Raw genomic sequence first — 12722 nt, 5'->3', positions numbered from 1 at the left:
GGGGGTGGGGGCATAACGGGATCAGGTGTCAGTTTGGGGTAAACAAAGTCAGCTGACTCGGCACCATGCCACGGTTGACGGCACATGCCATTCTCCCTAAGGTGCTTATGGGAACTCGCCCAGCGCCTGCTTTGTGGCCAGCGATGGCCAGTCCCTACGGCTCTACCAGGCTGTCATCGAGGCCAAGAAACTCCTCAGCGAGCTGTCCAACCCCGAGATATCGGTGAGCCGTGCTTCAGAACCCGACCGCCATGTTACAGTCCCTGTGTTGACCGTCCGTAACACCCCGTGCTGTCCCCTGTCCCAGAGATACGTAGGCGAGGTCTTCAGCATCATCAGCCAGCAGTCCACTGCGAGGCCAGGATGCATCATCAGCCTGGACGCCATCACGGACTTCGTACGTACGCGCACCAACATGCTCGGTGGCCCCTTTGTCATCGGTGATCCGTCCTTGTCACCCTTCACCTATAGCGCAAAAATGATGCATCTGCTGGTAGTAGTGTGGGAGGTGGATGTTTTCTAGCGCAAATTCTATATTTTTTTATAAACGTCAAATAGACACTGGGGGTTTATATGTTTATATGTACACCTGTCATGTTTCTGGCACTCTGGTTAGTGAAAAAAGGGCACACACTGCTCTGGTCCTCCACCACCACTGGAGGGAGCTGCTGCTTACTCTACCCTGACCCCACATTCACTGCTTTTTCTGGGTTCTTCTGCCTCTTCGTCTCGGCAGCAGGGGAAGAAGACCCAATTGCTACACGTATTTGAGGAGGACCTGATCTTGGGTGACGGAGGTCCTGACCATACCCCAGAGACCCCCACCGCCTACTCTGAGGGTGGGGTACCATCGTGAGCTCTTCTCATTCCTCTGTAGCAGTCAGCACCTGCCCCCCCCCCCCCCCCCAGCAGTGACAACCCTCACTCTCCACCACCTCAGGTCCCACTGGACCCAGCTTTTCTGCGCGCTTCTTCCTGGTGGTGATGGAATACTCCCAGAGTGGACGGACCCTCCTGCACATGTGGCACCTCCAGCTTTCCGCGCTGCAGGTTTCTGTGGGTATGTAGGCCGACGGCCCCATGTTGCTGGAAAACGGGGTTGATTACGGTGAGCCTGCTGGGGGCGCTGTTTTTAGTCATGTAAAGGAATCCCCCACAGGTTCCACTGACTGGCCGGTAAAATAACTGATTGGATACATTCTTGCATATTTGTCCTTCCTGCTGCCCCACCACAGACGTGCCCCCGGACAGCAGCTCTTGCCCCCCGGGCTCCCCTGAGAGGCAGAGCACCCCCAAGAACCTGATGAATACCTCTAACCTGCAGAGCGCCAGTCGCCTCCAGCTCTCGTCCCGCAGGGTGTACAGCGAGGAGCTGCAGCTGCCTGATGGCGTGGAAGTCCTCCAGGCCACTCCCTCAGCAGGTTGGCCACCCACCTGCTCGCCGGAGGGGGGCTGGTTATGAATATCGTGTTGAGGAGGGGTTTTACAGACTCTTCATTGCTGTAATTACAGGGCACCTGAGCTCCTCTTCGCTGCATCCAGCAGGACGGGCTCCATACCTACTCGCCACATCTTGTTCTGACCACAAGGTGAGGTTCTGGCGCTGCCAGGTGGTACCGGAGCAGGCTCCTTCGGGAGACCAGCTCTACTCCTGGGAGGAGTGGCCCCTGTTGGTGGAGACGGCCCTGGATGATGGCAGCGCGGTAAGCGTGCCGGGCCGACCTATCGAGATCAGCTGTTGCCACACCAGTCGCATCGCAGTGGCTTACCGGCCCATGGACACTGGTGTGAGTCACCGTGTCCAGGTGGGAATCTTTCAGTGTGAATCCACTGGTGGGTCTCGTTGGATGCTGGAGCAAACCTTTGGCCTGGACGAAGCACCGTCCTACAAGGCTGACGGGAGCCTGAGCATGGCATCACTCGGCACCGAGGAGGTGAGCGATGACTCCTCTGAGCCTGGCACAAGAACGCTGGTCCATCTGGACTGGGTTTCCAGGGAAGACGGCTCTCACATCCTCACCGTGGCCATTGGCCCCAAGCTCCTGATGTACGGACTCCTCCCGGGGAAACCACCGGAACTGGGCCTGAGTGACGGCTGGAGGGACGGCTCCTCCAGGCTGGTGCTCCTCCGCGTTGTGGACCTGGTATCCTCGGTGGAGGGCTCGCCACCTGTCCCGGTGTCCTTGTCATGGGTGAGGGATGGCATCCTGGTGGTTGGCATGGACTGTGAGATGCACGTATACTCCCAGTGGCAGCCTCCGCCTCAGGTAGGCTCAGCCATCACCGGCAGTGTCACGTCCCTGCTGGCCGCCTTGCGGCAGGGCGGCGACGACCCAACCAGCCCCCAACCACCCCGGCGAAATCTAACCCGCTCCATGACCAGCCTGGCCCAGAAGCTGAGCGGCAAGAGGACGGCATACGACCTGCCCGCCGATATGGAGGACTGCGGCCTCTTTGAGGCGGCCCACCACCTGTTCCCCACGCTGCCGCAGTACCACCCTGCCCAGCTCATGGGCCTTATGGACCTAGGCAGGGTACAACGGGCTAAGGCCATCCTGGTGCACCTGGTGAAGTGCATTGCCGGTGAGGTGGTGGCCTTGCGTGACGGCGGAGATGGGCATGAGCGTCGGCTGCGCTCGCTCAGCATCAGTGCCAGTGGCAGCACTGCACGCGACCCTAAGATCTTCAGCAAGAGTGAGAATCCCGACTACACGGAGATCGACTCCATTCCACCACTGCCACTGTACGCCCTACTGGCAGCTGATGGAGGCGGCCCGGCCAAGCCTGACAATGTGGGGGACGGTCCCCCTGGATCAGCCTGGCCGGACACCTACAACGAGCTGTTCCAGGCCCCTGCTGTAGAGGCCGACCCAGACATCCTGGAAGGTGACCGGGAAGAGGCCGCCAAGGTGATTGACCTATCCCGGTATGGCCCCACCTTTTTTGGGCTGGACCATGCCCAAGTGCTTTCAGGCCACCTGCTGTACTCCAGACTCCCGGGACTGACCCGGATGGAGCAGATGTCCCTGATGGCCCTGGCGGACACCATTGCCACCACCAGCACAGACATTGGAGAGAGTCAGGGCAAATGTCAAGGTAGGTTTTCTTGGGGTTTTCTTGCACACTCACTGTTGCTGGATGTCCATGATCAATCTTTGCCGTTTTCCCATTTGCCAGGTGGGGAGACCCTGGACGAGTGTGGACTGAAGTTCCTCCTGGCTGTCCGTCTGCACACCTTCTTGCTGACATCACTGCCCCCCGCTCACCGGGCCCAACTTGTCCGCCAAGGTGAGAGGCGTCAAAGCCCCGCCCCTCGTTGCCTAAATGGCTGATTAAATTAGACCAGCCTTCTCTGTGACCCCATAGGACTGTCCACCTGCCACTTTGCCTGGGCCTTCCACTCGGAGGCGGAGGAGGAGCTGCTGAACATGCTGCCCGCCCTGCAGAAGGACGACCCCACTTGGCATGAGTTGCGAGCCATGGGCGTGGGCTGGTGGCTGCGCAGCAGCAGCCGGTTGCGCAGGTGCATGGAGAAGGTGCGTCTGCATCCACTGAGACCCTCTTACCCGGCTCTGTGCTTGAGCTCTCGGTTCACTCATTTAGGAACAGCAACTATTCCTCAGAGTTCATTAGCCAGGTTCTTTTGCGACAAGGGTGCCTGGTTTCAAACCTCTGTTCAGAGGTGGAAAGTTAAGGTTGAGAAAGTAAAAATCCATATGAAGATCTTGTTTCAACCAACCAGTTGAGTATAAAATAGTCACAGAGTACTCAATTGGTTGGTTGAAACAAAACCATGGTCTGGATTTTTACTTTCTGGACCTGGACTTTCTACCACTGCCTGTGTTCCAGCACAGTATTCACGTATAGTGAGGGCCAGCCCAAGGCAGAGGCAAACCGAGTGGCCAACAGTGGTCCCCATTTGATCTGCGTGTCAGAATGGAAAGGAAGATGACATGACAACTAGGTTAATCATATTTTGCTCTGGGCCCCAGAAAGGGTTAGACCAGGGGTCTCCAACTCCGGTCCTGGACAGCTACTATCCAGTAGGTTTTCTGTCCCACTTGGCTTCTGATGAGCCACACCTGCTCCTGGTATTTACCTGAGACCAGGTGTGGCTCATCAGAAGCCGGGTATGATAGAAAACCTACTGGACGGTAGCTCTCCAGGACCGGAGTTGGAGACCCCTGGGTTAGACCGACTCGTGTAATCGTGTAATCCAACTACCATGCAAACAGTTTCTCTGGGTTGTATTAGACGCGGTGTGAGGTGGCCTTTTGTTTTCGACAGGTAGCAAAAGCCGCTTTTCAGAGAAACAACGACCCCCTGGATGCAGCCGTCTTCTACCTGGCCATGAAGAAAAAGGCTGTGGTTTGGGGGCTCTACCGGTAAATACCACGTCTGCGGCCCACGATGTTGAGCGGGGTAGGGGCAGGGCGGGAAGTCTGAAGGGCATTCTGCTTGTGTCCAGGTCCCAACAGAGCGTGAAGATGACAGCGTTCTTCAGCAACAACTTCAGTGAGGACCGCTGGAGGAGGGCGGCCCTGAAGAACGCCTTCTCTCTGCTGGGGAAGCAGCGCTTCCTGCACTCTGTCGCCTTCTTCCTTTTGGCGGGCTCCCTGAAAGACGCCGTGGAGGTGAGGCTGGTACTGCATGAAGGTCCGCTTTGGCTCAACTGCTCACATATGGGACAGGATGAGCCACGTAACTCCCAGACCAGCCTTCAGCTCTTCCATGTCTCATGTTCTCCACTTATTAACTGAGCCTTTCTCTGGGTGACTTCTCATTTATCCATGTTGCCGTTTCCACGGTAACAGGTTTGTCTAGACAAGATGCAGGACCTGCAGCTCGCGCTGGTGATCTCCCGGCTGTACGAGTCTGAGTTCGAAGCCTCCTCCACCTACAGGAAAATTCTACAAAGACATGTTCTGGGCCACGAGGCCCCTGCCCAGATACAGCAGGACCCCTTCCTGCGCAGCATGGCTCACTGGATCCTGGAGGACTACAGCCAGGCACTGGACACACTGCTGGTACAGCCTGAAGGTAAGGCCGTGTCCACCAGCATGCCAGTGGCATCTCAGCCAGCTTGCAGTCTCCAACCTTTGCATATTTAGAAAGCTGCGGCTGCTCTATTTATTTTGCTGCCTTTTATCTCTGCCAGATGAGGTTTGAGTTTTTCTCTTAATGAACCTCTTGTATGCTGCCTTCCTGTCGCTTTAGGCCGGGCTGCAGTCCCATCCCCTGAGGTGTTCAACTTCTACACCTACCTCCGCATGCACCCGCTGCTGCTGCGTCGTCATTTCCGCCACCCGGAGTCCAGGTCGTCTGCTCAGGTGGGCCTGGCAACTGAGACTCGCCTGGCCGACTCCATCACCCTGCTGGAGCGCCGGCTCTTCTTCTCTGCCGCCTATGCCCACCTCCAGGCCGGCTGCCCCATGCTGGCTCTGGAGGTGCTCTCCAAAATGCCCAAGGTCATCAAGAAGTCCAGGCCTGCCCCATGCCAGGATATGTCGGCCATCTCCCCTTCCACCAGGGACTCCCTTCTCTCTGTCGAGGCCAAGCAGGACCGGGCCTCAGACCTGGACTGGTCCCAGCCTGTGCTGAATGGCTACGAGTCGGCGTCAGACAGCCTGTCGAATAGCCGGTCGGATTCCGCCTTCAGTTTCGACTGGAGCCAGCCCTCAGGCACCATGCAGGAGGAGCCGCTGGAGTTGAAGTGGGACACTGAGTCGGAGGACGACGAGTCAGGTCTGGCCATGAAGAACGTCAAGGCGGAGAGTGTCCACGCCATCTCCAAGGACAACACGGAATCCTCGTCCGTGACGGAGTCCGAGGGGGACCTGGTCACCACATCTGAGGACATCCTGACGGCCCAGCTGAAGTTCACAGCCTGCCTCAGGATCCTGACTACAGAGCTGCGCACGCTAGCCACAGGCTACGAGCTGGACGGGGGCCGGCTGAGGTGCCAGCTGTGTCACTGGCTGGAGAGGGAGGTGGCTGCACTGCAGCATAGCTGCAGCTACAACCCTGACCTGGAGGAGGTGGCGGGGGGCATCGCCGGGGGCCCGGCCCAGGACGAGTCGGTGCAGAACCCGGAGGGTCAGCTGGGGATGTCACTTTGCTCTGTCGAGCTGCAGCGGCGACGACGTCAGTGGCTGCGTCAGAACGAGCCGCTGCTGCGCATGTTTCTGAGCTACAGCAGCCTGCACGGTTCGCACGGCGGGGGCCTGGCGTCCGTCCGCATGGAGCTCATCCTGCTGCTGCAGGAGTCGCAACAGGTCAGGTGCCAGTCTTGCTACCATGCTAACAAGCTAAGATAATAGGTTGATTTACTAATGTTACACATTCACATCTCTCTATGGCCACCAGAGGGCAGTCAGGAGTGAAATTTCTTGGCAATCTAAGCATTTACAGTTTAATCTAATATAAGCCTTAACTGCACTAGATATTGTTACAAGTTGGAAGGCTGCTATTTTGAGGACAGTGTATTGTTGCATTTTGAATTACACAGGCTTTTATCAGTAGTGCTGTATTGTAAATATAGCTGCGATGTTTTTTTTTTTTTTTTTAATCTTAATTCTGTAGTTGTAGAACCATGGTGAGCATGTATATGGGTTTGTATTTACCACATTAAGGGGACCAAATGTCCCCAGAGTATGGTAAAACCTGTTACCTTTTAGTTTATGGGGACATTTTCCGGGTCCCCACAATATAAACCTAAATTTCATGAAAAACTGTGAATGCAGTAAAAAAAACGTGTGTGCATACATACTTAACCAGACGACTCCTATGTCCCCCTCAGGATGAATCTGTGCCCTCTGCGGCCCTCGTTCTTGCCCAACCCAAGTCTTCCATCCCTCTTCTGCTAGCCTGTATGGCCAGTGCCAAGACAGTGGTGGCCAATCCCATTATGCACCTGACCAATCTCACCCACGACATCCTGAACACTATCAACTCTCTGGACGCCCCCCCACATCCTAGCATCGTCGACAGCAAGGTGGGGACCCTTGTATGGTTTGCCTTTTGCAGTAGCATGTTTGCTCACTCTGAATTCAACCCCTCCCTGATGGTCTGTCTTTCTTCCAGATCTACGTGATGCACACCCTGGCAGCCTCTCTGTCTGCGTGTGTATATCAGTGTCTGTGTGACTGCCGCAGTCTCAGGTGGGCCTCGTCTGTCGCTCCCCGCGTCCGGTGCTGCCCGTCGCTCCCCGCGTCCGGTGCTGAGTCTCCCCAATAGTGTGATCACTTGCAGCCATCGAATCGTTAACTGTTAATGAAAGAGTCCTAGAAAACACACCGTCAGAATGCAAATTGGCAGTTTGACTTATTAGCTGTACTCTATAAAATTTGGGTCAGGAGTCGTGGCACTCGTATCTTCAGCAATAGCTGGCAGTGCCGTTTCCATGGTAACCTGACCCTGCAGTAGAGGTGGTGGACAGTTTGCTGCAGTACAGCTTGTACTCCCAGAATGCTGTGTTTCATTAGGTCTCATCTGTCACTCAAGGCCATGCCGGCAGATTCTTTAGAATTATGATCTGTGCGTGTATCTGGCTGCGCGCCGCGTACCTTCTGTTACCTTTGCTGTCTTGCATTTTGTTGCCCTCTTTGAACTCTCCACCACTCCAGCCCCTCTGGCATTTCGAGTCTGTTTTCTGAAGATGCTCCTTCTAAGTGCACACAGAACTAAACGGAATGGAATAGTTTTCATTGCTGTAACAGTTTTTCTTTTTGCTGTCTCCTGTGTTGGTCAGACATGCCAACCAATTCACAGGCATCGTCTACCAGAGCTTCCTGCTGTCCCAACAACAGCCAACGCGGACCATGAGCACAGAGGAAGCTGTCCTTCCCAACACCTCCCCGGCACAGTGGCCAGGTCTGTATACGGCAAACGTACCTACATGTGAGCTGACTCATGGGCCCATCACATGGGGCCAGGTTTGTACTGTACATGCTAGTTGTACTGAACATGCCAGTCTGGGGTTACATGCCCATCCCAGGAAAGGTGCTTGAAAATCCATTGAACTGAGAAGTGTATATGCAGCATATGGCTGGGGGCACACCTCGCACTGATGGAATCCCACTCTCCCTCCCTCCAGGCATGGGAGCTCTTATCCGCCTACTGAGCTCAACGGGAGAGGAGACACAGTCGGGTCTGACGGTGCTGCTTTGCGAGGTTCTGACCGCGGTCTACCTCAGCCTCTTCGTGCACGGCCTGGCCACTCACTCCAGCAACGAGCTCTTCCGCATCGTGGCTCACCCGCTGAACGGCAAGCTGTGGGCAGCCGTGTTTGGTGGGGGCTCGCGTGTCCCGGTCGTGGAGCGGCCCAGTCCATCCAGGATGTCCTCAGGTGAGATGGCGCTTAATGAATCTGGAACACCTGCATCCTGTATCTCGGTCCACAGCTGGAGCTGGGAGAGTGGTGGTTCTGACTTATCTATCTGATCACTGTCATTGTCTGTCATGAGTTTCAGTATCAAGGATACCTGTTGTGGTTCTGATACCACAGATGTTTCAGTAATTAACAAACCAGCTGACATTCTGCTGGGTCCACATTGACGTTACTGTTATATTCCAGTCGGTTTAGTGTCGTCAATGGCCGATGATCTGGACCGGAAACCCAGGCGCTTTCGGCTGCGGTCGTCTCAAAGTGCCTCTATGGAGAGTGCCCAAGGACCTCCTAGTCCTGTTGTGGAGCAGGAGGCCTCCATCTTCAAGGAGAACTTTGTTCCCCCTGAGCTGAGCATCTGGGACTACTTCATTGCCAAGGTATGGGCTCAGCTTCCACCAGAGAGGAAATATGCAAGATAATCACCTTCCCCTTGACTTTCACAAGGCTGAGATATAGCAAGTGAGGCATTTACCAGTTTTCTGAGATTCTGAGGTGTCACACAGTTCTCTGATACTCACGGGAACTGTAATATCTCCTATCCTGCTTTTTGTAATCTTCATTTTCCTCCTCCAAAGCCGTTCCTCCCACCGTCGGAGAGCAGAGTGGAGTATGATTCTGAGGAGAGCCAGGGCAGCGAAGACGAGAATGAGGACGAGGACCAACATTTGTTTGATTCAGACACAGCTCTTCAAGAACATTCCAATGCAAACTCGTACAGGTACCATGGTGCACTGACCGTTCACCTCACACTGTGGTGAGGCCAACTGCATTTGGGTTCGCAAAGTAAGTTCTAGATCATTGTAGGAATTGTGCGAATAGGAAAAGAATGTAAAATGATGGCCTTTTCAGACTGCGTGAACAGATTTTTCCACTGCACAGCTAATGTAGCATAGTGACTTGTTTGTGTATTTTACAAGGCCTGTAAGTGCTGGCTGTCTGTGTTTGTTTTAGTGTTTCCATGAGCAATGGCGCCTGTGGTTGACTGTAATTGTTCTTTCCCTTCAGTTGGTGTCTCATGCGTTTGGCCATGGTCCAGTTGGTGTTGGTCAACTTGAAGTCCTTCTATCCCTTGGCAGGTCATGACCTCCAAGGTAATTATAGTAAGAAAGCTGAAGATATAATTAAAAGTTATGCACTTAGTGGGTCTTGGTCAGTAAATGTATGCAATTGATGAGTTAACATTGGGGCTAGACACCCAAATGACTCCCAGCAGCTTTCTCTGGGGAGATGGAGCTGATGGACTGGGTCGAGAGAGACCCACCCCCTCCTGTGTTAAAGTAAGACTTGTGGTGTGCCCCCGCAGATCTGCCTGTAGGCTCCCCCTTGTGCCACAATGTGTTGAAGACTCTTCAACGCTGGGAGCAGCTACTCCAGAAGAGGTTGGAGGTTTTTGGTGGCCCTCCTCCCCAGTACATCTCAACCCAGCCTCCGGACGACTCCCTCACAGGGGGGCCGGCCATTCTCCGCCATAAAGCCCTGCTGGAGCCATCAAACACCCCTTTCAGGTGCTCAGCGTGCCCCCTAGTGGTGAAAGTGGTCATGTGACAATATGGTTACACATCAATTACTAACCTACACATCAGGTGCACTGATATACTACTACTGCTTACTAAATCAACATATTTGTGGCGTATACACAGTAACATTTAAATTTAAAACCTTTATTAAATATCCTGTTGTGTGTGGGACAGTGAGAGATAGGGATGTTTGTAAGTTAGTTGGCTCTCTTGAGTTCTGGTCTGGTTCGCTGGTCTGGAGAGAGAACTGTTCACAATGAAGAATGACTGATGATTGGGTGGTGGTTGTGTCTTCTGCAGGTCGAGTCATCATTCTGCTCTGCCTGTACGGAGGCTTTGGCAGTACCTGGTCAAGCAGGAAGCCGTGCAGGAGACCTTCATCCGGAACATCTTCACCAAGAAGAGGGAGCAGAACGAGGTATCAGGCTTGCCGAGTATGCTTGGAGTGTTCGGAGAAGGGTGGTTCACTGGTCTTCTGCAGCCCTGACTTTTAGACTTAATAGTTTGTCGTTTGTCTCCTTGCATGGCTAAATAACATGGTTTAATAAAAAAAAATGTAATCACATAATTTTATGGGTAATGCTTGTTAACTGTGTTTTGGTAGCATGTAATACTCGTTTTGTGTTCCTGAAGCTTGTGTATGGCACAAAAACTACTGCAGTAGATGTTCCAGTGGCTGCTGGTAAAATAGCAGTTTTGAAGCAGTGGATCCTTTACAGTGAAACCCTGGAACAATTAAACACTGGAAACAGCTCTAGAACATTTAGAGCATCGCTTCTCAACCTGGACATGTGGACTGTCTCAGGGTCCCCAAGGACTGGGTTAACACTGATTTAATGTAAAACACTGGAATTTTGACAGTGAAACACTAATGTTTACACATTAGCACTGGAACATTTACTGGGGTGTTTACTGACCATAACAGAGTTAACAGTCTACCCTGGCCATTTGTCAAATGAGTGTTGTGTAGTAACCTAGTGAATGTGAACGTATTTACGATGTCATCGACCCTTAGTGCAATGCTAACAGTGATTCTCTGCATTCCAGTCTGACTTGCATGATTCACACCCTATTTCTGTCTGTCTTGTCACCGTGAATGTTTAAGTCTGTTGAGGACCGCACTGACAGTAACACACACTCTGTGGCAGAAGAGCGTTCTCACAACCAGGTACGGTCTTTCAGAAAGCTGCTGGGGTTAAAGTTCACCCGCATGTCAAGGTGCCCCCATAAGACCTTGCAGTTTGCCATCATGTGACTGATCCCCTGAGACCTCTCACCGATTACAATTATGGCTTTTCACATTTTTGAACCGAGAAGGCCAAAATGGACTTTGTGAAAGACCAAAAACTGCCTGGTTTTATCAGGGAGAAACATACTTTGCTGTGGCCCACACTCATGTTCACATGACGTTATTATTTTAATCAACACCTCATCATAACCTATTTCATGTTTAGATTACCTTCCTTCAGCTCGAATCAGAGTAATTGTTGGAAATGCATGTTAATATTCTCAAAGGGTGTAATTGAGGTTAGATGTTTTTAACAGTGGATTAGCAATCTTCAGAGATCAGATCATCTAACAGTAATATGCTGGGTTCACGTAGCACTGAATTAGCAGAGTGAGGATCCATTTTGGCCTGTAGTCAGTTGCCACATTAAAAGCAGCACTGTTTGCACAGGTTCTTTCCATTTGTCAATCTCAGTACTTACAATTGCACTTGGTTTTAAAGCACAGTGGTACCTTGGAGCACAAACTTAATTCATTTACAGATGGCTGGTCAAGTTGAGATGTGGTCAAGGTCAAAGTCAGATTTCCCAGTAAGAAATAATGTAAGTGAATTTAATCTGTTTCAGACCCCCAAATGATTGCTCATTTACGTACGTGACTAATGATAAAAAGCATTAACAATCCATATAAAACTAATGCACACATACAAAAGCAATAAACATGAAAATAATGACAATCCCACACTCCGAAGTGAGAGCAGAGACACATGCACCACCTTCAAGTCTCGTTATAATTTCCTTTTTAAGCTCTACAGTTACTCTCATTACTTTACCCTTTGGTTTGCTGGTATCACTGCTCACGTTCTTAGGGGTCATGATTACCGTATCACTAAATACTGTAGGTAAAGCACAAAAAAATTCACACCGAACACAGCTTTCGCACGTCAAACTTGGTTGAGAGGTACCACGAGACTGAGAGTAATTCATAGACATGAACATCCCAGTAGGTCGTTTGCCTTTGTTTCACCCTTCAGAGACGTGTCTCGAGTCGTATAAGTTTTAGCATGTCTGTTTTGTTGTGTTCCGAGGTTTCAGTCAAGTTGCGGCTAGATTTTTCTTGACTGCACCGTTCAAGATCGAATTCCAAGATTTTGGTAGAAAAAAATGGTCGAACAGACCTGTTCGATGTCCGAGTAGGTTTCTTAGTTAAGAGGTGTTGAGCTCCAAGGTTTTACTGTGTCCCTTTATGCTTTAAAGTATATTAGACTGTAACATGCATGTCTTTCACTGGGTGCGGGGTGGGATAGTCTTGACTCTGCTTTTTTTTATGATGGTATTAGTCAGTGTACCTGGCTGGTCCCGGTGTAAAAGTTACTAATTGAAGGCAACTGAAAATCAGCCAAATCTGCAGCTCCGGGGAGTCAAGACAATAGCAGCCTGGAATTGACTGAGCGTGTCTCTGCCGTACAGATTGAGTCCGATTCGGGATACCCAGGTGGGAGGCCCCGGATCATTCACAAAGAGTCTGATATCATCACAGCCTTTGCCATCAATAAGGTATGTGGCAAACTTTCCTCAAGGGCAGTAGCC

General features: G+C 52.1%; 1 protein-coding gene across 3 annotated transcripts in view; it reads left to right on the top strand.

Annotated features, from left to right (window-relative positions):
• LOC111856546 (Dmx-like 1) overlaps nt 1-12722 on the top strand; it is a 29104-nt gene that overhangs the window by 13299 nt on the left and 3083 nt on the right. Inside the window, exons 13-35 of one of the 3 annotated variants that reach the window (XM_072706241.1) lie at nt 102-223; nt 308-397; nt 740-839; nt 941-1060; nt 1236-1421; nt 1513-3096; nt 3178-3288; nt 3367-3536; nt 4288-4385; nt 4469-4634; nt 4815-5040; nt 5218-6275; nt 6800-6994; nt 7084-7160; nt 7751-7872; nt 8096-8347; nt 8576-8766; nt 8965-9107; nt 9395-9480; nt 9693-9894; nt 10207-10324; nt 11012-11074; nt 12603-12689. In XM_072706241.1, coding sequence (XP_072562342.1) covers nt 102-223; nt 308-397; nt 740-839; nt 941-1060; nt 1236-1421; nt 1513-3096; nt 3178-3288; nt 3367-3536; nt 4288-4385; nt 4469-4634; nt 4815-5040; nt 5218-6275; nt 6800-6994; nt 7084-7160; nt 7751-7872; nt 8096-8347; nt 8576-8766; nt 8965-9107; nt 9395-9480; nt 9693-9894; nt 10207-10324; nt 11012-11074; nt 12603-12689 — 5567 coding nt within the window. Of the gene's footprint in view, nt 1-101; nt 224-307; nt 398-736; nt 840-940; nt 1061-1235; nt 1422-1512; nt 3097-3177; nt 3289-3366; nt 3537-4287; nt 4386-4468; nt 4635-4814; nt 5041-5217; nt 6276-6799; nt 6995-7083; nt 7161-7750; nt 7873-8095; nt 8348-8575; nt 8767-8964; nt 9108-9394; nt 9481-9692; nt 9895-10206; nt 10325-11011; nt 11075-12602; nt 12690-12722 lie in introns of all 3 variants that reach the window. The other 2 variants (XM_072706236.1, XM_072706251.1) reach the window with 2 other exon arrangements.

Source organism: Paramormyrops kingsleyae, chromosome 2, assembly GCF_048594095.1.
Source record: "Paramormyrops kingsleyae isolate MSU_618 chromosome 2, PKINGS_0.4, whole genome shotgun sequence".
Lineage (NCBI taxonomy): Eukaryota > Metazoa > Chordata > Actinopteri > Osteoglossiformes > Mormyridae > Paramormyrops > Paramormyrops kingsleyae.
This window is presented reverse-complemented; position numbering and strand designations above follow the sequence as displayed.